General features: G+C 41.9%; 1 protein-coding gene across 2 annotated transcripts in view; it reads left to right on the plus strand.

The window, feature by feature from the left end:
• Positions 1–385: 385 nt before the first annotated feature.
• Positions 386–23461, plus strand: part of dipk1aa (divergent protein kinase domain 1Aa) — a 53799-nt gene continuing 30723 nt past the window's right edge. For both annotated transcript variants that reach the window (XM_048539900.2, XM_059648076.1), the window contains exon 1: positions 386–755. In XM_048539900.2, coding sequence (XP_048395857.1) covers positions 690–755 — 66 coding nt within the window. In that variant the 5' untranslated portion in view covers positions 386–689. The remainder of the gene's footprint in view (positions 756–23461) is intronic.

Genomic DNA, 23461 nt, shown 5'->3' on the forward strand with positions numbered 1-23461 from the left:
CAAACTCTCAGGTGGATGTAAAAGATCGTGTGGCACTAGGGGTATTTAGAAGAGCGGAGTTATCATTACTGCCTGGGCCAAAATTTGTCCATTAATTCAAAAACACATTCTCTGGACACGATAACATTTTCGTTTGTGAAACCTTGCTGTGGCAGATTGGATGCTCTATTTCCTATGCTACCACAGTGACTATGCCTTAAAAGTACTTCTTCAGTGGCGATTTGGAAGCGCCTGGTGGTCGTGAGAGGTGCTTTACAAATGCGTGTTGTCACCCTTCACAGCTGTTAAAATCTAATTTTAAATATGTACGAACATTCCTTGTGCTGACTCAAACCTCAGGGGAATAATACGTAATTGGAGAGGGGGTGGGGAGAAGAAGCTTCACTGCGGGGACACTGAGTCATATTGAAAAATTCGGTCGGCTAAATTCTGTCCGGCGGGTTGGCCGTTTTCCAGAAGTAGTTGCGCCTTTAACAAAAGCGGTCGGAGTCGCTTGGAAGAGTAAATGACGGCTTCAAACAAAACCGGGAGAAAGGGAGGAGGAGAGAGCGAGGGGCAAATGAAGTCTAATCCGTACGAAGTGTGGTCGTTGGTGCGTGTGGGTTGGAGTGAGGCGGCTGTGAAGGGTTGGACGGTGTGAGCGAAGGGGGGAAAAAAGAGACACAACCGTGTAGGTGCGCCCCGTGACCATGGCGAGGGGACTGCTTTCCTGGGCCTCGCTGAGGAAAATCTGTGGCAGCCACTACTATATTCAGGTAAGGTTAGGCCGACTAAGGTAAACAACACATCCCGAATTACATGGCACAGGGGAAAGCGGCTTGGAATTTTTTTTTTTAAAAATCACTTACCAGTCCTTTTGTTTTTGGAAAATTTTAAAACGGCCAAGCGGCTGTCAGTCACGTGACTGTGCCTCTATCCCGCCGGCGGCCTGCGCTCTCCATGGAAATCCCGGCAATCAATGAATGAATAAATAAATGAATGAATGAACGAACGAATGGCTGTGGCGCAGTGGGAGGACAGCAACCCACACGCATTCACCTTTGCAATAGATTCACATTGCGTTTTTAAAACTTGGTGTGCGCATCACAGGTATTGACCTGTCTAGTGTCCCTATTAACATGAATCTATGTTATGAAAATTTTAACCGCCTTTGTCCCCTTGTATTTGTTGACCTAAGATTTTTCACGCTCTGTTAAAAGTCTGTGCAACAAGATGCAGCGGTAATGTTTCATTTTCCTGCAGTAGCTGTATAATGTATTAACCGGGGATGGATATGGATTTGTGCTGAAAATAATGAAGCTTGCGGTCTTTGCAGTTAGATTGCAGCGCAAGCCATTTTATAGCGACTACAGTTGGTCTACGTGAAACGAAACTAGATAATCTTGTTTTATGACCTGCCTTCGGTTCCCTTTAAATATACTTTTTAATTTCATTTTCTTATTTCTTTGAACTGGGTAGCTGCCAGATTATGTTAAAATAAGATGGTGTTTCCCAAAAGAGGGATTTGAATCATTCCGGCACATTTTCGTAAACCCTGGAAGGGCGACGCACTTGTTAACGATGAAATATTCAATGAAAATACAGGACTCTGTTGCTATGTCGCGATTTTATTATCCTGGAAATCGTTATGTAAAAAATATTTAAACAAGGCATCGCTACTCTTTTTACTCTTGGATTATAGAGTTATTACAATCCATATCGGTCTTGCCTTAACCAAAAGAGGGGGGATAAGGACAGGATTGATCCTGAGGTCTTGCTTGACGTTCACAATCCCCGCCTGTGTGTGGGGGGAAACTCGCATTTAGTTTGATCCCCCGACCGTGCTTCGGAAACGGAAACCAAAAATATCATGAATGGCTCACATTCAATTAGATTCTTCTACTTGGGTTCCTGTTGCTGATGAAGTTTTGCCTATTTTTGCAAATGTTTGCATTTGCTGGGTCGAGGTAAAATTGCGCTCCCACCTCGGGGTGAACAGAATGGTAATATTGCAGTAACAAGGTGTGGAGCTGGATGAACACAGCAGGCCAAGCAGCATCAGAGGAGCAGGAAAGCTGACGTTTCGGACCTAAACGCTCCTCCTCCTGCTGTGTTCATCCAGCTCTACACTTTATTTCAGATTCTCCAGCATCTGCAGTTTCTGCTATCTCTGGTAATATTTGCAGTTGGGCTGACCTGTAAATAATAAAGTTTTGTTGTAAGGGACCAATTGAATTATGTTCCAAAGGGAGAAGATCAATGTTTGCAACAGAGGAAAAGAACACGAGAACAAGCAGAAAGAAAAGAGGAATTTTAGAATCTTTTGTGGAAATAGTTTGTCAGTGTTTCTTTTGATTTACTGGCTTCCCTTGTATGACTACATTTTTATGTGAAATCTATTTATCTCTTCCTAAAATTGCACGTACTTCACTTTTTGTTCGCTATCCACCAATTTCCCTGTTTCTGTTACTCTGTGTGCATCGTAATTTTTCCCCATTGTTCCTCTATCTCTATCCCTATCTTAGAATTGTATTTTTGCAGGCAGTGATGGGGATTCAGGAAGTGAATTGATAGTTGTGTAGAGGATGCTATGCGAGAAATTTGGGGGTGGGATGTGGCTCTGCCCATTTCATAGGTACTTTCTGCAGGCACCTGTGCTTGGTGTCGACCAGTTCACAATTCAAAGGTTCATGGAGTCCCTACATTGTGGAAATAGCCCCTTCAGCCCAACAAGTTCACACTGACCCTTGGAGCATCCCACCACACCCATCCTCCTATAACCCACCTAATCCAAAGACCCTGAACAGCATGGGCAATTTAGCATGGCCAGTCCACCTAACCTGCACATCTTCGGACTGTGGGAGGAAGCCTGCAAAGAAACAAGGAGAATGTGCAAACTGCACACACAGTCGCCTGAGGGTGGAATTAACCCCAGGTCCTCAGTGCTGTGAGACAGCAGTGCTGCCCTGTTCTTTTTTGTAAACATCTCATAGTCCTTGTCACTCCCTAGATCTAACATTTTTCAGCCTTAAAAAAAATTTGGATCTTTGAATTCTGTCCTCTTCAGCATTCTTGAGTTTAATTATTTATTTTACTTGTATTAGCTTAGGGTCTTTGACCCTAAGCCTTCCTTTCTCTCTTTCTACTTCTTGACGCTCCTGAAAGTGAATCTCTTTGATATTGTTTTCTCTCCTAATGGCTCCCTCTGTAGTTTGTCCAATTTAGATTTGATTAGGTTCTTGTAAAGTTTGGGATATTGTAAAATGTTAAGAGTCCATAAATAAAACTTCAATTATGAAGCTGAATTACTGGAATCTTCATGGAGGAAAACACGGTGATGATATGAATAAACTTGTTCTGTTGCATATCACCATTTTATGTCTATAAAATTCCTTTATCTATAATTCCATGGATATGTTAGGTTCAGTATTTATTTGCATGGTATTTTTATTTCAGTCTTGTTTTCTTATTTGAGAAATAGTGCTTGGTAATTCTTTGAAGAATGCTGTCCACTTGCTCTCTCTTCACAATTTATCCAAAGCTTTTCTCTGGGTTGTCCTTTCTCGGCTTTAAGAAACAAGTTGGAATGTTTGATCAAACTGTAGCATAATGCGCAATGCCCTGTTTGGTCCCTTTATTGCCACTGCGTTCTGTTGATAGTTTTGGTAAACTATCAATGCCCCACTCCTGAATACCTCATAAAATTCTCATCTATCCATATTTCAATCTTCCCTATCTCCATAAATCCTCCAGTCTAGCATCCCTTCAAGTTATCTGCCTCCTTCTCATTATGGCCTCTGGAGCACCCCCAACTTTATATGCTTCAACATTGAATGTGTTGGAGCTGCTGCCAAGGCTCTGAGCCCTGGGAATGATCATTTCCCAGTATTGCTTTATGTGGCTAGGGATCAGTTTTTTTTTGCCAAGGGCTATTTGTGAGCCATTTTTGAAGGCTTTTTGTTTTGTTTTTAGGGTCACCTTTTGTATTCTTTCTAAATTCTTTTTTTAAGATTATGTAGGCACATATTTTGTGGAAATTTTGGTGGGGTTTTCTTTTTAGAGAGGTATAAATATAGCTACCAAAGATTATGCATACAGTCTTTTTTAACATGGAATTGATAAGTAAGAAAAGTTCATAAATTTATAAGGGAGGAGCAGGAGTAGGCAATTGAGCCAGCTCTGTCATTTGATGCGATCGTGACTGATCACCTCCTGGCCTCACCACCACATACCTACCCAGTCTCCATAACCCCTCAAACCATTACTAATTGAAAATCTGTCCCAGCACCCACTGCACTCTGGGATAGTGAATACCACAAATTGATGACCCTTCTGAGATAAGTAATCTCAGCTCTTTTTTTGTTTTTAAAATCTGCAATCCCTTATCTTAAAACTATGACCTCTCATTTTGGATTACCTTACAAGAGGCATAAATAAATCTTCAAAACTATTTCCTACATAGGATCATGGAAAAATTGACACAGTCAATGTTGAATGATTCAGATTGAGTAGACCATGAATTTAGACAGAAGCTTCTACTTTCTTGAGAATTAGGGGAGAGAGGAAATACCTGTATGTGATTTGAGAACCTAGAGTAGCCTGTGAAGGAGACACAGCATCTGTGATTGGAGGAGCAACTCCTCACAAATGCTGTCTGCCATTTTTTGCTGATCACCCTCTTGATTTTTTTTTGTTTGGGGGGTGGCTGCAAATTAACTTGTTGTTTTCTTGTAATTTGAGCAGTGGTGTCGAACCTCCTGTTGTAATGCTACTGTGAAGTGCCTTGAGGATTTTTATTCCATTATAAACACAAGTTGTAATATGCTTGTCCTGCAGATGTTGCCCATGTCGTTGTATCTTTTTCACAATGTCACTCCTGTACACTTAATGTTGCAGTATAGAAGGAGGCCATTCGGTCCCTTGGGCTGTGCTTTAAATCACATCTGCAATTAACCTGAACAGTAGATGTCAACTTAACTTATTTTCACATTTCAAATTTTTCACACGTGGTATATCTCTTATTGACAACCTACTTTTTTCAAAATAATGGGAATGAGTTTAGAAATGGCATTTTCTATATCATGGTTCAAGAAGTTTACCGTAGGATCAAGAATAAGCTCCCATGTTATCCAGTCAATTTTGTTCCAGCTTGGCAATAGGGCATTATAGTTTTTGAGAAGAACTGGAAGTAATACCAACCACCCCAGCAAACAGAGGCATATAAATAATGAGCGGGACAGAACATTGATGTTTCACCCGAGGTGCACTGATGAAGCTTACCTAGGAGGCTGACAAAACATTCGCAACTAAGCCCAGTGGCTCAGTGAGCATGTCTACAACTTCAGTAGGACACTACCTTAAAAATGTTCCCTAAAATAGAAGGAACATCTGTTTGGCACTCGGTAACTTTCCCGAAATCCTGGCCAGGCATGTGTTTATGTAGGGACCAGGAAAGATTGGATTTGCTTTGACTGAATTTCTCCCAAGATTGAACATCTCACTAGCCCACATTAAAGATTAAACGAGTAAAGTGGACACCCTGAGTGAGGTGCTGAACAGTGAGGAGCATATGTGGACCCGTCACTATGACATTTAAACAGAGCAAGATTTATGATCATAGATCATAGACACCTACCGTTTAGAAACAAGTCCACACCGACCGTCAGAGCATCCCACCCAGACCCATCCCCCTGATCTGAACACTGTGTAGTTTTGCATGGCCAATCCACCTTCTCTGCACATCTTTGGATTGTGGGAGGAAATCGGAGCACCCAGAGGAAACACAAGCAGACTTGGGGAGAATGTGCAAGTTCCACATGGTTGTCCGAGGCTGTAAATGAACCTGGGTCCCTGGTGCTGTGAGGCAGCAGTGCTAATCACTGAGCCACAGTGCTGCATCCCTAATGGGATGCAACCGTTGAGTGAAGCTGTTGAATGGATCGTTAACCTCCACAGCAAACTACATCTGCTTCTCCAGCTATATAAATAATAAAAAAAACCGTTGTGGCAATAATTTGAATTACTACAATTCCAAATATCATCCATCCTAATCCCAATAATGTTCACTGAGATAACAAAGTGTGAAGCTGGATGAACACAGCAGGCCAAGCAGCATCTCAGGAGCACAAAAGATGCTGCTTGTCCTGCTGTGTTCATCCAGCTTCACACTTTATTATCTTGGATTCTCCAGCATCTGCAGTTCCCATTATCAATGTTTACTGAGAACTGTCTAAAGCAGCCCAGTGAATATTTTGTACAAATTTCTTTGCAATGAGGTCTTTAAAAATTCAGATTTGTTTTTAAATGGAGAATTCTCCTTGCCTTAATAAGCACTTCTATTCAGAATTTACACCTCAGAAGGAAACCATTTGCTCCATTAAGCCTGTATTTGCTCTCTGTGGAGCATCTCTTCATAATTTCCTTGGAGAACATCATGAAGTAATTGAAAATTTTGTTCAATACTTAAAGGGAACGCCTATTGAGCTAAAAGCACAGTAGGCACTGGAAATTTAAAACAAAAAACAGAAAATGCTGTCAACACACAGCTCGGTCAGCAAGCCTGGAGAGGATGGACAAGCTCACGTTTCACTGTGTACTCTTTAGAACTTTAGCAAAGTAAGAGAGCACAAGATATTATACCGCAAACATGAGAAAGAAAAAGGGCAATTTTGATAGCAGAACAAAAGATAGTGAGGGATCGTGCATGAAATGATCCAACATTTTTGCATTAGATAAGGTTGTTTTGGAATACAATTGTTGGAGCAAAATTGCTTTGGAAATCTGAAAGACATCACAGTATACAAATATGCCTCGCCATCATATGCAGTTAAAGTGTACATTTCATTATTTGTACAAAGTTTTTAGATAAGGCATGGTTGCAATGTCTGAGTATCCTAGTAGACTACGAAAGCAAAGACTTAATTTAATGCTTTTCAAGACCACTGGATGCCTCAATTTATTTTAATATAAAATATCTACAAAATATTTCACCGGCTATAAAATATATTGAGAGCACTGTTACAGTGCAGAACAACTTTGCACACTTCAAACTCTCATAAACAGGAAAACAGTGCCTCCCCCTCTCTCCCTGTTTTTTTTTCAGAACCCTCTCCCTATCCCCCTTTCCTAGGCCCAAAACATCAGCTTTTGTGCTCCTAAGATGCTGCTTGGCCTGCTGTGTTCATCCAGCTCCACACTTTGTTATTTTGTTTTTTTTGATAAGATTGAGGTTCAAATATTGGCCAGGACACCAGCGAAAACTTCTTAATTCTTCTCTGAAATAGTGTCGTGCAACCTTTTTTAACTCCACAAGAGGAGACAGATAAGGTCTTGGTTTGACATGACATCTAAGAGAAGGCACTTCCACAATTCTTCAGAGCTCAGTAATATATTTGTACATGTCCTTTTCTTTTTGTGTTTAAGCTCTGAAGTAGGATTTCAACTGGGAACCTTGTGTTTCAAAGGTGAAGGCTTTACCAACTGAGCCATTACAAAGATTCAGTGAAATATTTCAGGAGTAGGATGTTTAGGTATGAAGAAAAATTTGAAAATTGGAAATGTTCCCACTAAAAGATGAGGTTGAACAGAATTCAGGAGGTTGTACAAATTCTGCCACTTTTTGAAGGGTAAATATAAAATGTAATTTACACTTGTTGTTAAGTTGGCAGCAAGACAGGTTTTGAATTATAACCACAGGATTGAATTGGAGCTGAGTTAATTGCTTTCACGTCATAGGCCAGTCTCCTTCAACCAATGCACTCCATGTCGTGAAGGTACTTGCACATTGTGGCTAGGTAGGGAGTTCTAAGATGTTTGGTTTGCTTTCTAATAATGGCCCTGTTGCCTTTGTTAGAATGTTTTGGATTCCAATTCTGTTTTAGAGGTTTCAGCACAAAGATCTGAGCTGACAATTTATGCAGGACTTCTTTCTGTCACTGTAGGATGAAATATCATAACCAATATGCTCCTGCCACCTCAACCTCACTCTGTCAGGTGAACGAAAGAATTTCATGCTACTATCTTGAAGAAACAGAATATTCTCCTCCTGATGTTCAGCGATAGAATTAAAGCGGAATGATAACACTCTTATTAGCCTTTATTTATAGATTTATTAATGTCCTTGAGGAGGAAAAACTGCCATCCTTACCTGGTCTGACCTACATGTGACTCCATACTGACAGCAATGTGGTTGACCCTTAACTGCCCTTTTGGCAATTAGCCATGGCAATAAATGCTTTCCTAGCCAGCAAAGCCCTCAACCCATGAATGAATATTTTAAAAATTCAGATAGGCTTATGCACCTCCCTTATTCAACAACTACAGTCTACTTCTAACAACCTTTTTAGAACATACAAACTCAAGTGACTGCCCAGTTCGTGCCCAGCAGCTGAAGGTAATAAATGCAATTGAAAGCTCAATAATGTGAATTGTTCCAGGGATTCTAGGCAATATTTATTTCTATCAACACCAATATAAAATGGATAACTCCCATTGTCACAAAATTGACTGCTACATTACCACGGTTCAATGGTGATTATCTTTCAGAAGTATTTTGTTGACACTAAGGTGCTTTGGGACACCCTGAGGTGCCTGGAGAAATGCTACATAAAAGCATTCTGTTATGATCTCTGAGGCTGAATACTTTTTAAAAAGAAATTAAATTTCTGGTTCAGAGCTAAAAAGATGGCATGGTAACAGTTTGTATGCTTACTGTGTAACCAAGGACAAAAGACGCTAGTGACCTACACTTAAATGATTGCAGACTTTCTTAATGCCAGCTAGGTAAGTCTGCCAATTTCATTCAAACTCCTCAGAAATTCTTGAGATAAGAGAATGGTACAAAGTGAAATGTTCATGAAGAGAGCTGATGCAGAAGCAATAGGCCTTCTTTTACACAGTAGTAACTCTGTGATCCTCTGAATTTGTTTTCTTTCTCCATCTATTTAGCATGAGTTTCTACCCTAATTCCAGTGCAGTGAACCACAAGAGGTTTTTGACCTCGGGTTGCTCTTTAATTTCTGCACTCTGGCAGACTAACATGTTTTTGAATTTTCAGGGTTGTTTTAGAATCCTTCCCTTCTTAGATTCCATGTCCATGACTTTGTGCCTGGTATCAGGCAGAGATACTGTCTAGCTACCCTTGAAGAGGCAATTATTTCATCTTGCAAGTAAATGGACAGTTTAAAGCACAACTGTTCACAATTGAATATTCTCAACAATTTTTTGTTTGGTACTTTGGCATCTCAAAGTTACGTAGATGCTTTTCAACTTTATTTATTTCCGTAGAAATACTTTTGAAGCATTGTGGAGATGCCTGGATTATTTTTCTATTTTCAAGGTCAATCGGAAAAAAGACATCATTGCTCTTAAAAAAAAGTTCCAATTTTTTTCCAATGTTTGCAGGCTTGTTGTTTTGTATTTGGAATGTTTTTTCTCAGATGGGGAATACCTGCTGCTTAGCTCACATATCTATTTCTGAAACATCTTTGCTTTGTGATCAGATGTAATGGAACTGTTCCTTTGGAAGAGTGACTGGAGAACTTGACCAACTTGTGCTTTCTGACCAATCTGTGTGTGCTAAGGTCCCAAAGATCACCATGCATGATTGTTGACTTGGTCACATTTGCCTTTAAGAATAACCACTACTGGCCAGGAACTGTGTGTGGACCTCAGGACAGAGGTCTAAATTCACAGGAGAAACATTGACATAACGGAATTGCCACTGGACTGGTAATCAAAAGGTTGATGCTAACGCTTTAAGAATAGGGATCCAGAGCCCACCAAGGCAGTTAATGAAATTTAGTTCAATTTAAAAATCTTGTCACAACTCACTGAGATAGCACACTGGAAATCAAGCCCCAGTATTCTCAAAGCTGTTATAAAAGTTAAAGTTTGTAAAAGAAGTATGCAAAATTCCTAAACCACCAGAATTTTGGACCCAGGTTTCTGTGCTGAACAACAAAAATCACTCTTTATAACATAATTAGATTCTGGCTGCAATTAAACACTTAAATTAAGTAAACTGTTAAATGCTAATATTTTAAATGCCTTATAAACTCTGCTTACACAGACAGACATGTAAATAGTGTGGGAGGGAACCCAGACAGAGGGGAAACTAGAAAAACAGTTCTATGGTCTTTGTTCTCAAGATCCATTGCATTGATTCTTACTGATCCAAAGATCTCGTCTTGATCTTCATTCTTCTAAATGCTTCCACTGGTTTGCAAGAGACACTGGGAGGCTTGTTCACTTATGAAAGGTTTCCGACTTAGCCGATTCAAGGTCGTAACTTGCCTTCTGCTGAAGGAAACCGTAAACTGGTTTATTTTAGGTTTAAAGTAGGTTTCTGCAGAGAACACAGACTGAGTGAGGTGAGTTTTGGCTGTTGCAGACCTACTTATTTTTCTGGTCTGACCAGCTTCTCATTGTTTTGCAAACAGTCCAACGCAGTCCGTACCTGACAATTAATGACATAATGACTAACAGGCAGAGGATCTTTGTTATTGGATTGAGGACCAGGGAACAATTATAAATCAGCCTCACTTGTACAAAAACACATTGCTCTAGTTTGTCTGCACATTGCTGGAACCCACAGCAACACAATGTGTCCACAATAGGTATCAGATATTTTGCTTTAAATGCAAGCAGCCATTCTAGTTTTCAAAGCAGTTCTTTGTCATTTCAGTGCACAGTCCAAAGCACAAAAAAAACCATGTCTTTATAATTTAGAAGAGAAAGCTCATCTGGGGCAGTGACCTTGAATCTGTGGTGATTGATTTGTTACTTAAAAAAAACGATTTGGTTCACCCATGTCCTTTTTAATGAAGGAATTCAACTAACCTTACCTAGTCTGGCCTACATGTGTCTCCAGATGCGCTGCAATGTGGTTAACTGTTCACCATTTTAGCTTAGCAAGTCATTTATTTAAAGACAATTAGAGATAAGCAACAGACAAGAAAGTGTCAAAAATACAACCTGATAATTTTAGCCAAATATTTTCCTTACAACCCAACAATAACCTTGAGTGCTATACGAGCTGCAGTTCAAGTTCAAGGTAGTGAAGCAGAGATAATGGGAACTGCAGATGCTGAAGAATTCCAAGATAATAAAATGTGAGGCTGGATGAACACAGCAGGCCAAGCAGCATCTCAGGAGCACAAAAGTTGACGTTTCGGGCCGAGACCCTTCATCAGAGAGGGGGATGGGGAGAGGGAACTGGAATAAATAGGGAGAGAGGGGGAAGCGGACCGAAGATGGAGAGTAAAGAAGATAGGTGGAGAGAGTATAGGTGGGGAGGTAGGGAGGGGATAGTTCAGTCCAGGGAAGACGGACAGGTCAAGGAGGTGGGATGAGGTTAGTAGGTAGATGGGGGTGCGGCTTGGGGTGGGAGGAAGGGATGGGTGAGCGGAAGAACCGGTTAGGGAGGCAGAGACAGGTTGGACTGGTTTTGGGATGCAGTGGGTGGAGGGGAAGAGCTGGGCTGGTTGTGTGGTGCAGTGGGGGGAGGGGACGAACTGGGCTGGTTTAGGGATGCAGTAGGGGAAGGGGAGATTTTGAAACTGGTGAAGTCCACATTGATACCATTAGGCTGCAGGGTTCCCAGGCGGAATATGAGTTGCTGTTCCTGCAACCTTCGGGTGGCATCATTGTGGCAGTGCAGGAGGCCCATGATGGACATGTCATCTAAAGAATGGGAGGGGGAGTGGAAATGGTTTGCGACTGGGAGGTGCAGTTGTTTGTTGCGAACTGAGTGGAGGTGTTCTGCAAAGCGGTCTCCAAGCCTCTGCTTGGTTTCCCCAATGTAGAGGAAGCCACACCGGGTACAGTGGATGCAGTATACCACATTGGCAGATGTGCAGGTGAAACTCTGCTTAATGTGGAATGTCATCTTGGGGCCTGGGATAGGGGTGAGGGAGGAGGTGTGGGGGCAAGTGTAGCATTTCCTGCGGTTGCAGGGGAAGGTGCCGGGTGTGGTGGGGTTGGAGGGCAGTGTGGAGCGAACAAGGGACTCACGGAGAGAGTGGTCTCTCCGGAAAGCAGACAGGGGTGGGGATGGAAAAATGTCTTGGGTGGTGGGGTCGGATTGTAAATGGCGGAAGTGTCGGAGGATGATGCGTTGTATCCGGAGGTTGGTAGGGTGGTGTGTGAGAACGAGGGGGATCCTCTTAGGGCGGTTGTGGCGGGGGCGGGGTGTGAGGGATGTGTTGCGGGAAATACGGGAGACGTGGTCAAGGGCGTTCTCGATCACTGTTGGGGAAAAGTTGCGGTCCTTGAAGAACTTGGACATCCGGGATGTGCGGGAGTGGAATGTCTTATCGTGGGAGCAGATGGGGCGGAGGCGGAGGAATTGAGAATAGGGAATGGAATTTTTGCAGGAGGGTGGGTGGCAGGAGGTGTATTCTAGGTAGCTGTGGGAGTCGGTGGGCTTGAAATGGACATCAGTTACAAGCTGGTTGCCTGAGATGGAGACTGAGAGGTCCAGGAAGGTGAGGGATGTGCTGGAGATGGCCCAGGTGAACTGAAGGTTGGGGTGGAAGGTGTTGGTGAAGTGGATGAACTGTTTGAGCTCCTCTGGGGAGCAAGAGGCGGCGCCGATACAGTCATCAATGTACCGGAGGAAGAGGTGGGGTTTGGGGCCTGTGTAGGTGCGGAAGAGGGACTGTTCCACGTAACCTACAAAGAGGCAGGCATAGCTGGGGCCCATGCGGGTGCCCATGGCCACCCCCTTAGTCTGTAGGAAGTGGGACCTCCTAGTCACAAACCATTTCCACTCCCCCTCCCATTCTCTAGATGACATGTCCATCATGGGCCTCCTGCACTGCCACAATGATGCCACCCGAAGGTTGCAGGAACAGCAATTCATATTCCGCTTGGGAACCCTGCAGCCTAATGGTATCAATGTGGACTTCACCAGTTTCAAAATCTCCCCTTCCCCTACTGCATCCCTAAACCAGCCCAGTTCATCCCCTCCCCCCACTGCACCACACAACCAGCCCAGCTCTTCCCCCCCCCACCCACTGCATCCCAAAACCAGTCCAACCTGTCTCTGCCTCCCTAACCGGTTCTTCCTCTCACCCATCCCTTCCTCCCACCCCAAGCCGCACCCCCATCTACCTACTAACCTCATCCCACCTCCTTGACCTGTCCGTCTTCCCTGGACTGACCTATCCCCTCCCTACCTCCCCACCTATACTCTCTCCACCTATCTTCTTTACTCTCCATCTTCGGTCCGCCTCCCCCTCTCTCCCTATTTATTCCAGTTCCCTCTCCCCAACCCCCTCTCTGATGAAGGGTCTAGGCCCGAAACGTCAACTTTTGTGCTCCTGAGATGCTGCTTGGCCTGCTGTGTTCATCCAGCCTCACATTTTATGATCAAGGTAGTGAAGCACACTGGTTTGGGAGTCACTGTCAGAAAGTTCTGTTGATCATAAGTTTAGCAGCCCCAGTACACCAGTAGTGGAGGAGTGGAACTTTAAGTGTGTAAATGGGATTTTCTTTCCGTATATTACTTGGCTGGATAGACAAAAGGTTGTAATGCGAAAACAAAATGGAAGTCTAAATGTTTTGCAATACATAAGTCTGTGGAATTGTGTTTATGGCACTAATGTATCTTTTTGTATTTTAACCAACTATTCACCAGTTCATGTCTAATAAGGAGCTAGAGGATAATCTAGCGCATAATCTATTGTGGGGCATCATGCTGCAAAGTATAGTGCTGAGGGATATTGAGCATTAGTATCGGTACCATAGGTTCCACGATCTGTTGATGAAGCTGCTTGGAAATCCACCCTTATCCAAGCATGCAAACTGTTGGTACTTTTTACTAGAGGTATGCTTATAAAACTTAATGCACCAGTTTGTTTGTGTATGAATTTGACTATTTGAAAAATTCTGAGATGGTTGTTAAGATGTTATGGTAAATGATTGAAATAGAGAGAAATAAACGATTATTATTGGTTGGGAAGTAGGATTTTTGAGGAGTGGATTTGGAAAACACTTCTTGGCGTATGTCAAGTGGTAGAAACTCTATTGTAGGTAGCAGTTTATTATTGATTTAGTTCCAAGTTCGAAATGAGATGTGTTAACAAAATCATCTGTCTAAGGTTTTGAGATGTATGGGGCTCATCAGGGTATATGAAATCGGGTCATTGATTAGCCATCATTTAAGTAATGTTGGAATAGGCTCTTGGGACTAATGATCTACTTTGTTCCTAATGCACTGGGTCACTCAGCAGTGGTTACTTTACCCTGAGTTTTTAATATATGCTTATTCCTTTACTATCCTATCAGTGTCTAGTAAATCAGTCAGATGAGAATGAGATATTTGTTCTTCTCATCATGTTTGGAATTGAATGATTCTGTTCCTTGTGTTGATCATTAAAGGATATGTTCGTACCTGCATTTTGGTGATTTTCATTCTTGTTTCATCAACTTCCATCATTTGGATATAACTGTGAAACACTTTAGATAAACTCTATTTGGGCCTGGAGGACCTAAAAATATTTGACCTATTCAAGTCTTTCATGTTATGCAGTACTTAAATTGTGACCACTGACAGTGATTTAGTTTTCTTGCCAGAACTCTTAGCTAGAACCTGTAAAATATCAATATTAATTAGTAGTATTGTTGCCTTTGCTATGGATTTGATTTTGTAGTAACAAAGACAAAGCTGAAAATAACAAATAGCAATAAAATTGTGTTTTTTTTAATTCATTCACAGGATGTTGTGGTTGGTTGGCTCACTGAGCTGGCTCGGCATCCACAACCCAAGCTACAAATCTGCTCTAAAACCTCATCCACAGGATGTCAGCATCACTGGCTAGGCCAGCATTTATTGCCTATCCCTAATTGTCTAGACGATAGCTTACAGTACTTCAATATTGTGAATTTTATACTTCGCTATCTGAAAAATGATACTTGGCTGATGCACATGATTATAAACTGGACTTGTATTGCAGTCATAATCTTGAATTTAAGAAAAATCAAAGAACTGCTGAAACAAAAGAAACAGAATGAAGATCCTGAAGAAGGGTCACTGGACCCGAAATGTTGACTCTGCTTTCCCTGTGGATGCTGCCAGACCTGCTGAGTTTCTCCAGCTCTTTGTTTTTGCTCTGTTATATTTGCTGTATTCTGCTGCTGGCTATTCATTATCAATGAACCAAGTTTCTAACTGAGACTTCTTTCCATTCAATTTTACTTATCTAACAATAGCTATATCTTAAAAAACACTGCGTTGTGAAGTGACTTTCGGTGTGTCTGAGTTATTTTGTTCTCTAGTTTGTTTGCTTTTTCTGTTTCCTCCTCACTATTAATGTAGACAGCATCTGGGAGAATTTCAATTTTAGTCTGGTACCAGTGACAGGATAAGAAAGTCTTCTCAAACATAACATTCCTCAATGGTATGCACCAACACACGCAATACCAAAAAGCACACAGACAATGTTGATGTTTCCTGGAAACAAGGACACTGTTTAGTGTAAGATAATAAAATGTGAGGCTGGATGAACACAGCAGGCCAAGCAGCATCTCAGGAGCACAAAAGCTGACGTTTCGGGCCTAGACCCTTCATCAGAGAGGCCTGCTGTGTTCATCCAGCCTCACATTTTATTATCTTGGAATCTCCAGCATCTGCAGTTCCCATTATCACTGTTTAGTGTAAATGGTTTTAAGAGCTGCAATAAGGATAGTTAACAGTATATCAGATCAAATTTGTTATATCACGGAATCCCCACCTTGTTGAAGCAGGCCATTTGGCCCATCAAGTCCAGAGCATTTCACCCCCTTACCCGATCTCAGTAATCCTGCATTTCCCACAGCTGATCCACCTAGCTTGCACATACCTGGATATTATGGCCTTTTTATCATGGCTAAACCATCTAACCTGCACATCTTTGGACTGTGGGAGGAAACCAGAGCACTCAGTGGAAACCCACGCAGACATGGGGAGAAAGTGCAAACTCCCCACACAGCCATTCAAAGGTGGAATCCAACCTGGGTCCCTGGCACAGTGAGGAAACAGTGCAAACTACTGATCCACCATGCTGCATATATACCACACTTTGGGAAAGATATGAATGCATTGCAGTGAATGCAGATGATGTTTGTAATAGTTCCAGGGATGATGAACTTTGGCTGTGAGGATAACTAGGAAAGCTGAAAATGTTTTTCTTGCGAGAGGAAAGGGCTGCTGGCAAATTTTTGTAGAAGATTCCAAAATCAGCACAGGTCTGGACACTGTGGATTAAAGAAACTGATCCTGCTCAAAATAGATTTGAGAATCAGAGGACACACTCTCTTTTAAAATACTTTGACAAAAAAAATGCCAGGTGAGAGAATTTTCACGCCATGTGGTTCAGGTTTGGAATGCTCTACCTGAAATTGTGGTGGAGGGAAGTGTTAGTGAGGTATTCAAGAGGACACCACTTAAATTTAAATAATCATCTAATGTGCAAGATTGTGAAGAAAGATGCGAGTTTGCACAAAGTTAATATTGCTGAAAAAGCCATGCAAAATGGCGGGCAAATGGTCTTCTGAACTGTAGTAATTCTGTGATTCTACAATATGTTTACAAGTGAACTGTATAAATGTTTTATGGTAACTTCAGCTAATGTTATAAACACAGTTCTCTGACAACTATTGTGACAATCTACAGTCGGCCTTAGTAATATAGGCATGTAAGTTCTGTTTTTAAGTTAAGCTTTCTCTCCAAAATCTGGTTTAAGGTTTTAAAAAGCTTTCCCTTCAGGATGAAGGATCATTTTGTGGATTTGAATTATACGCTCAGAAGTTTTAAATAGAGCCAGTCAAGTTCATGTACAATCCTTGCCATGTTTCTAGGGGAACATGCAGTGCCCTGACTTGTACTTCAATACATTCTTCCCTCCAGGATATGTACATTTTTGTTAGAGGTTCAGACTGAAGCCTAGGACTTAAATATTAAGCCCGTATTACCTTCTTTATCTACATATGTTGTGTGAAACAGTTCTGTTTAATGCTGCCTGAAAAGAAGTGAGTTGGAGTACAGCAAGTTCAACAATTTACTACTCAGCTCAGACACCTGAGTACTTTGGGAAGAATGAAGTAATAGGCAATTGGTTACTGAGAACAAGTGAAAATAAATGGCCCTGCAGCAATTTACTGTCACAGTTCAAATTGTGTTTGTCAGGCTAGCTCAGTATTTCGCAGGCAAGTGGTTACAAAAGGGTGATTTGCGTCATTCCCTGACGATGTACTGCTAAATGGTCAATTGTTTTTAATCGGGTTTTGGTCACAGTTGTTGATGTTGGTGTGTTCGCCAGGCTGGAGGTTTGATAGTAGATGCCTCAGCCCCTTACTAGGTGACATCCTCAGTGCTGTGGACCCTTCTTGCGTTTGTCTTGTGTTGTCTTATCTTGTTGTCTTGTGCTGGTTTGAATTTAAATGATCGGATTTTTGCTGCTTCCGGTCGGTGCCCCTTCCAGCTGTGCGTTGAATTCGAACCCATATACTGGCCATTACAAAGTGTTTATTGATGGATTCCACAGATGAATGCCAAGCCTCTAAGAATTCCCTGGCTGTGCTCTGTTTGTCTGGCTTGTCTAATGATCACAGTGCTGTCTCAGTTAAAGTTTTTGATTTTTCTCATCTGTTTGTATTGAAGCCAAGGAGATCTGGTGGTGTTGTTTAGTTGCTAGCTGATGTTCGCCACAGTGTTGTTCAACAGGTTAAGTATTGCTTTGTGTACTTGCTGTGTGCTTTGTATATTTGCATAGCTGTAGTAGTACTTTGAGGAAGTAATACGCCACTCATGTGTCCGTTGAAGTTGCATACACACCAAGCATCATGATTTCTGCTTCCAGAAAACTTTACTGTACACGGATCTCAGAGTTTTTGCGCATGATGAAGTGTTATAGTGATGCTGCCATGCCCAGCGTACAGTATCTGATCAACAGAAGTCAGCCTAGTGCCCTGGAAACAAGTTGCAAGCACAGAAGTAACTTCCTGTGCCTCCACAGGATTTGTTCAGCGGGTATGGGCTAGGTCAGCAATTATTGCCCTTCCCTAATTGTCCGAAGGGCAGTTATGTTTCAAGCACTTTGCAGCGGGCCTAGAATTATGTCTAGGCTAAACCAGGTAAGCATGACAGCTTCCTTCCTCAAAGGATATTAGTGAGGCAGATGGGGTTTTACCCCCCCCCCCCGACAAATCATCAATGATTTTGTAGTCATCAGTCGACTCTTAATTCCGGATTTTTATTGAACTCAAATTTCACCATCTGCCATGGGGATTCGAACCTGGGTTTCTGTATTAATATTCAGGCAACAACGTCACAAGGTCGTCGCCTTCCCACTTGAAAGCAGCCAACAACATTCTGGATATTCCAGAGGCATAGATTCAGACGTGTACCTGCAGCCTCACAAGTGGCAAAGTGTCATTCCAGACTACAGGGGCAAACGGCTTCCAGGCCCACATTTTAAAACTAGTGATAGTTGCAAGTGTAGAATTTGTTTGAGTTCAATTGATTTGCTTTCCTGCAAGTTGGGGAAACGAATTTCTGTTCACAACTGTAAAAGATTTGCCTTGTATGCACCAAAGTGTATTAAAAAGGGGAATTTGTGATGATGAACATACTGCATATTGTTGTTTGGCAATGATGGGGTTTTTTTTCTTTGACCAGCAACCGATTATTTCGCCTGCTTTGTGCAAAGAAGTTTGACGAGTTGAGAGATATTTGAAAGCAGCTTTTCTTTCTCCAAACTAGCAAAAAAGGAAGGCCAGCATCCAAGCATCATTTTCGCATTTGCTATCTTCTGGAAAACCACAAGAAATCACTCAGATGGCAAAATAATTAAAGAAATAACAACTGTCGCCACTGATGTTCGATTCGAAGACTTTTTAGAACAAAGAAAAAATAATAATCAAAAGCATGTGACTTGATGCTTCCACAATAACAAAAATAGAGTCTTTGTCCAAAGCTCACCTTCAGCATCCACAGTAGGACCTGAAAGACTGAATGCCTTGGTGCAGTTTGATTAATCTGTTGATATGACTGTGCAGCCCTGCTGTGTTTTTGCTTTCTTGTTTTGCTTTTTGCACATGGTGTTTCAGAACATAACAACTAAAGTGGATTTTCCCATCTTTTTGCCCCATAAAAAAAGAACAACAGGTGAGAATATCTACAATGAAATTAAAAGATATGTGCTTAAGGAAAAAATTCTAATCAAGAAACTGGTTTCTCTCATAACTGATGGGCGCACCATCTATGTTTGGTGCAAATCTGGGGTTTTGTGGACGTGACTTCCCCTTTTTTTTTGTCCATAATCCACCAGCAAGTATCAGCAAGTTAGGGTATGGAAGTTACTCATGTATTAAAATTTCTTGTTAAGATTGTAAGCTCAATTCCAGCAAGGTAGATGAGTTTAATGGACAGTCTCAAAAATTAAATGTGATAGAACAAATCATTGTATTTGTCTCAAATATCACCCTTCCAGTAGATATTGTTGGATTGGCTATGAAATTCCATTGGGTGTTTGATTTACAAATAAATGGAGTTGATGATGGTAATAATCTCTATGCAAAATGATATTGAACTGAAAGCGCAATCATGGAACTTTGGGGACACAACAGGAAAAAATAGCTGCATCGATCATCCTGTGCTTTTTAAACACCTTCCTCTGAGACAGCGAATTCCCAAATGCAAGCAATCAAGTCCAAGTATCACACCAGCCTCTGAGAACCATTTGATAGACTACATCCAACTAGCAGTCTCATACTACATCTCAGCCTTCGAAAAACTGCCAGATAATGAGTTACAGGTTTCACACTGACTTAGAGAGGACTAAATGAATAACTATACATTTTTTGTTTTTAGATTAGTGTAGCAGCAAAAATCAACTTTGTCTTAATTTTTTCTTGTGAGGGTAGGTTTTATCTTTAATTTTCTAGAGAAGAGTTCTGATATCAATTTCAGTAATGTCCCTTTCATAGAGAAATCTCTTAAGTAATCTACACAAAGGTTAATAGCTAAGGAGGAATGAAAAAGTTGCAAAGAAGGTATGGTTCGTGAAGCTTTGATTTTGTGTTTTGAAGGTAAAGTTCAATGTAGTAAGATGAGGAAGCTGAGGTATAAATTTGAAATGTTTTGAGGCAGTGTTAATTATGTAGTATATGAAAATAAAGGTAGAGGTGTGATCCCTCTCTTTTGCACACTGTCCCTCTGCGTGCATTTAAGAAAAACACCCTCAGTCCTGTGTTGACTGCCCCCTTCACATAGTTGTTCCCTTTATCTGCTATGTCTGAAGTTAGATTCTTGACTTTTTCCATATTGTCATATTACTTGTTCAGGAAACTTTAATAATCCCTCACCCTCCCTTGAATTTTTCCATAACTTTCCATGCAACTGAACCAGAGTGAGATATGAATGTGAGAGGAAAAAAGAATTGCAGATTGAGGGGCCTTCCCGCACTGATACCAATGGTGGCATCATGCCACAAGTGCAGAGGAATCAGCTGCTTGGACATAGACCAAACCTACTCACCAATCTTTAAAGTGAAAATTAGGTGTTTACTTTCTTTTTATCCCTATGGACTTATTACTGTAACCAAATACCACTGCCTCCACTGTCAGGTACCCGGGCCCAGCCATGGCCTGGAGCTGTGCGGCTGCTGCTTGGACTGTGGCGCCATTCCTTGGCACCCTCTTGCCATCTTCGATGTCATCACTGCCATGAGTCCACATTGGGTGAATCTCAGAAATGCAGTCATCCGCGAAACAGCTGGGTCCCAAACCAGGCTGAAACCAGACCCTGGGGTCCCCATGGCAAAGGAGCTTACATTGCTGCCGCCGCCCTGGACTGCCATTTCAGCAAAGAAACTTACCACTGCCAACTACCCCTGGGAAGGAACTGCTCACTCCACAGCTGGCACTCCAGAGGACTGATCCGACTGCAGCCAATACTGCTGGTAACGGGGCCATATCTGACACTCTGGGGAAGGGGACATCTCCTGCTGCAGAAAAGCAGATGTAAGTAGGCAAGCCCCAAGATCAGGGCCTGGCCCAAACACTGCTATTCTGCTGCCGTTTTCTTGGAAGAAGATGGCCGTGTCCTACTGAACATTTGCTATCCATGTACCTGTCTAAGTGTCTTTGTAAATGTTGTAATTAGATCCCCCCTCCCATTTTGGCAGCTTTTTCCATACATGTACCACCCTTTGTGTGGAAAAAGTTGCCCCTCAGGGCCCCTTTTCAAATCTTCCCGTCTCAAACCTATGACCTCCTGTTTGGACTCCCCTACCCTGGGGAGATAGAGCTTGGCTATCCACCTTTTGATTACCCCTTGTGATTTTATATCTCTCTCTATAACGTCACTCCTCACTCTCTCACACTCCAGGGCAGGGGGATAAAGTCTGCCTTTCCTTCTAACTCAAACCTTCCAGACTTGTTATCATCCTTGTAAATCACCCTTCCCAGTGTAATATCATCACTCCTCCAGCAGGGTGACCAGAATTGTATGTAGTACTCCAAATGTGGCCTTACCAATGTCTTGTACAGCTGTAGCATGATGTCCCAACTCCTGTACTCAGTGCTCTGACTGATGAAGCCAAGTGTGCCAAATGCTGCCTTCACCACCATGTCAACATGGGATGCCACTTTCAAAGCTGATTTTCAACTGCCCTCTGAAATGGCCTAGCAAGCCTCTATATTCAAGGGGAGCTAGGGACTATAAGGTAATAGCAGAATTAGGCCATTCAGCGCACTGAGTCTGCTCTGCCATTTAATTGTGATGTTTATCAACCCCATTCTCCTGCCTTCTCTCCATAACCCTTGATCCCGTTACTGATCAATTACTACTCAAGAACCTATCTGTCTTTGTCATTCACGGCCTTCTGGAGCAACACCTTCCACAGATTAATGACCCTCTGTCTGAAGAAATTCCTCATCTCAGTCCTAAAGGGCCATTTCTTCACTCTAAGGCTGTGCCCCCAGATCCTAGCCTCTGTACTAGTGGAAACTTCTTCTCCACATCCACTCTATCCAGGCATCTCTGTATTCTGTAAACTTAAATCAGATCCCCCACCTATCCTTCTAAACTCCATTGAGTAAAGCCCCAGAGTCCTCAACCACTGCCCTTCATCTCCAGGATCATTCTTGTAAACCTCCTTTGGGTCCTGTCCAATGCCAAAACAACCATCCTTCGATCTAGAGCGCAAAATTGCTCTCAATGTTCCAAATGCTGTCTGACCAGAGCCTTATACAGCCTCAGCAGTACATCTCTGCTCTTGTATTCTAGTCCTCTTGAAATGAATGCTGACATTGCATCTAGTTATGGCGGCAAATGCAAACTAAACCTGTGTGTTAACCGCAAAAAAATCTGGAACTAGTACCTCCAAGTCCCTTTGTATTTCAGATTTCCAAAGCCATTTCCTGTTTAGAAAATAGTTTCTACCTCTGTTCTTCCTACCAAAACTTATAATCTCTCACTTTCCCACATTGGTTAACCAACGCCACTTCTTTGCCCACTTGCCCCCTCCCCGCTTCCTCAACGCTACCTGTTCCTCCACCCATCTTTGTGTCATCCACAAACATAGCATCAATGGCCACAGTTCCATCGTCCAGGGACAGGCAATAAATGCTGAAAAGCCAGCAGCGTCCAGAAGTGAATTTAAAAAATGAGGCTAAAATTTGCAAAATCCCCAGGACCTTTTGAAAGCTTTATGTTCCAGAGTGTGAGGAAGGAGGTACCTGTACAGACAGTCATAGGATTAATGATTATCCTCCAAAATTGAACAGATTCTGGAATGTTTCTTTTGGATTAACAGATATCAAATGTCACCCACTTTTTAAAAAGAGAGCAAGTGAGAAATCTGAGAACTACAGCTTACATCGGTAGTGGAGAAAATGCCACCATCTTATCATAAAGGGTAGAATAAATAGATGTCTGGTTGGTATTGATCTGTCTGGGCACCTTTAGCATGAATTTTCAAAAGGGAAGATATGTTTCAAGAAATTTTTCAGGTTTTTTGACGATTTGGAGTTGTGGACCAAATGTAATATTTGTAAATTAGTGGATGCTACAAAGCTAAATGATAATGTGTTGTGACGAAGATGTAAAGTGGCTTCAGGTGGATTTGGACAGGCTTAGTGAATGCGCTGGATCATGACAGGTGCAATTTAATGTGGAAAAATGTGAAGTTATCCACTTTGGTAAGGAAAGCATATGCGAAGTATATCTTAAATTGTAAAGCAGGCGTTCAAAGGGACTGAGATGTCCTTGTTGCTAAGTCACTGAAGGATAAAATGCAGGTGCAATAAGCAGTTAGGAATGCTAATGAAATATTAGCATTTATTGCAAGAGGATTTCGGAGCAAGAGCAGTAGAGTCTTGGTTCAATTTACAAAATACTTGCAGAATAGACATGGAAGATGCAGGTAAAATGATTCTCTTGCCTGGGCAGTCTAGAACCGGGGCCCAATTGAAAACCAAGGGGGAATTACAATTTCTT

The sequence above is a fragment of the Stegostoma tigrinum genome, chromosome 8, assembly GCF_030684315.1.
Source record: "Stegostoma tigrinum isolate sSteTig4 chromosome 8, sSteTig4.hap1, whole genome shotgun sequence".
Classification (NCBI taxonomy): Eukaryota; Metazoa; Chordata; class Chondrichthyes; order Orectolobiformes; family Stegostomatidae; genus Stegostoma; species Stegostoma tigrinum.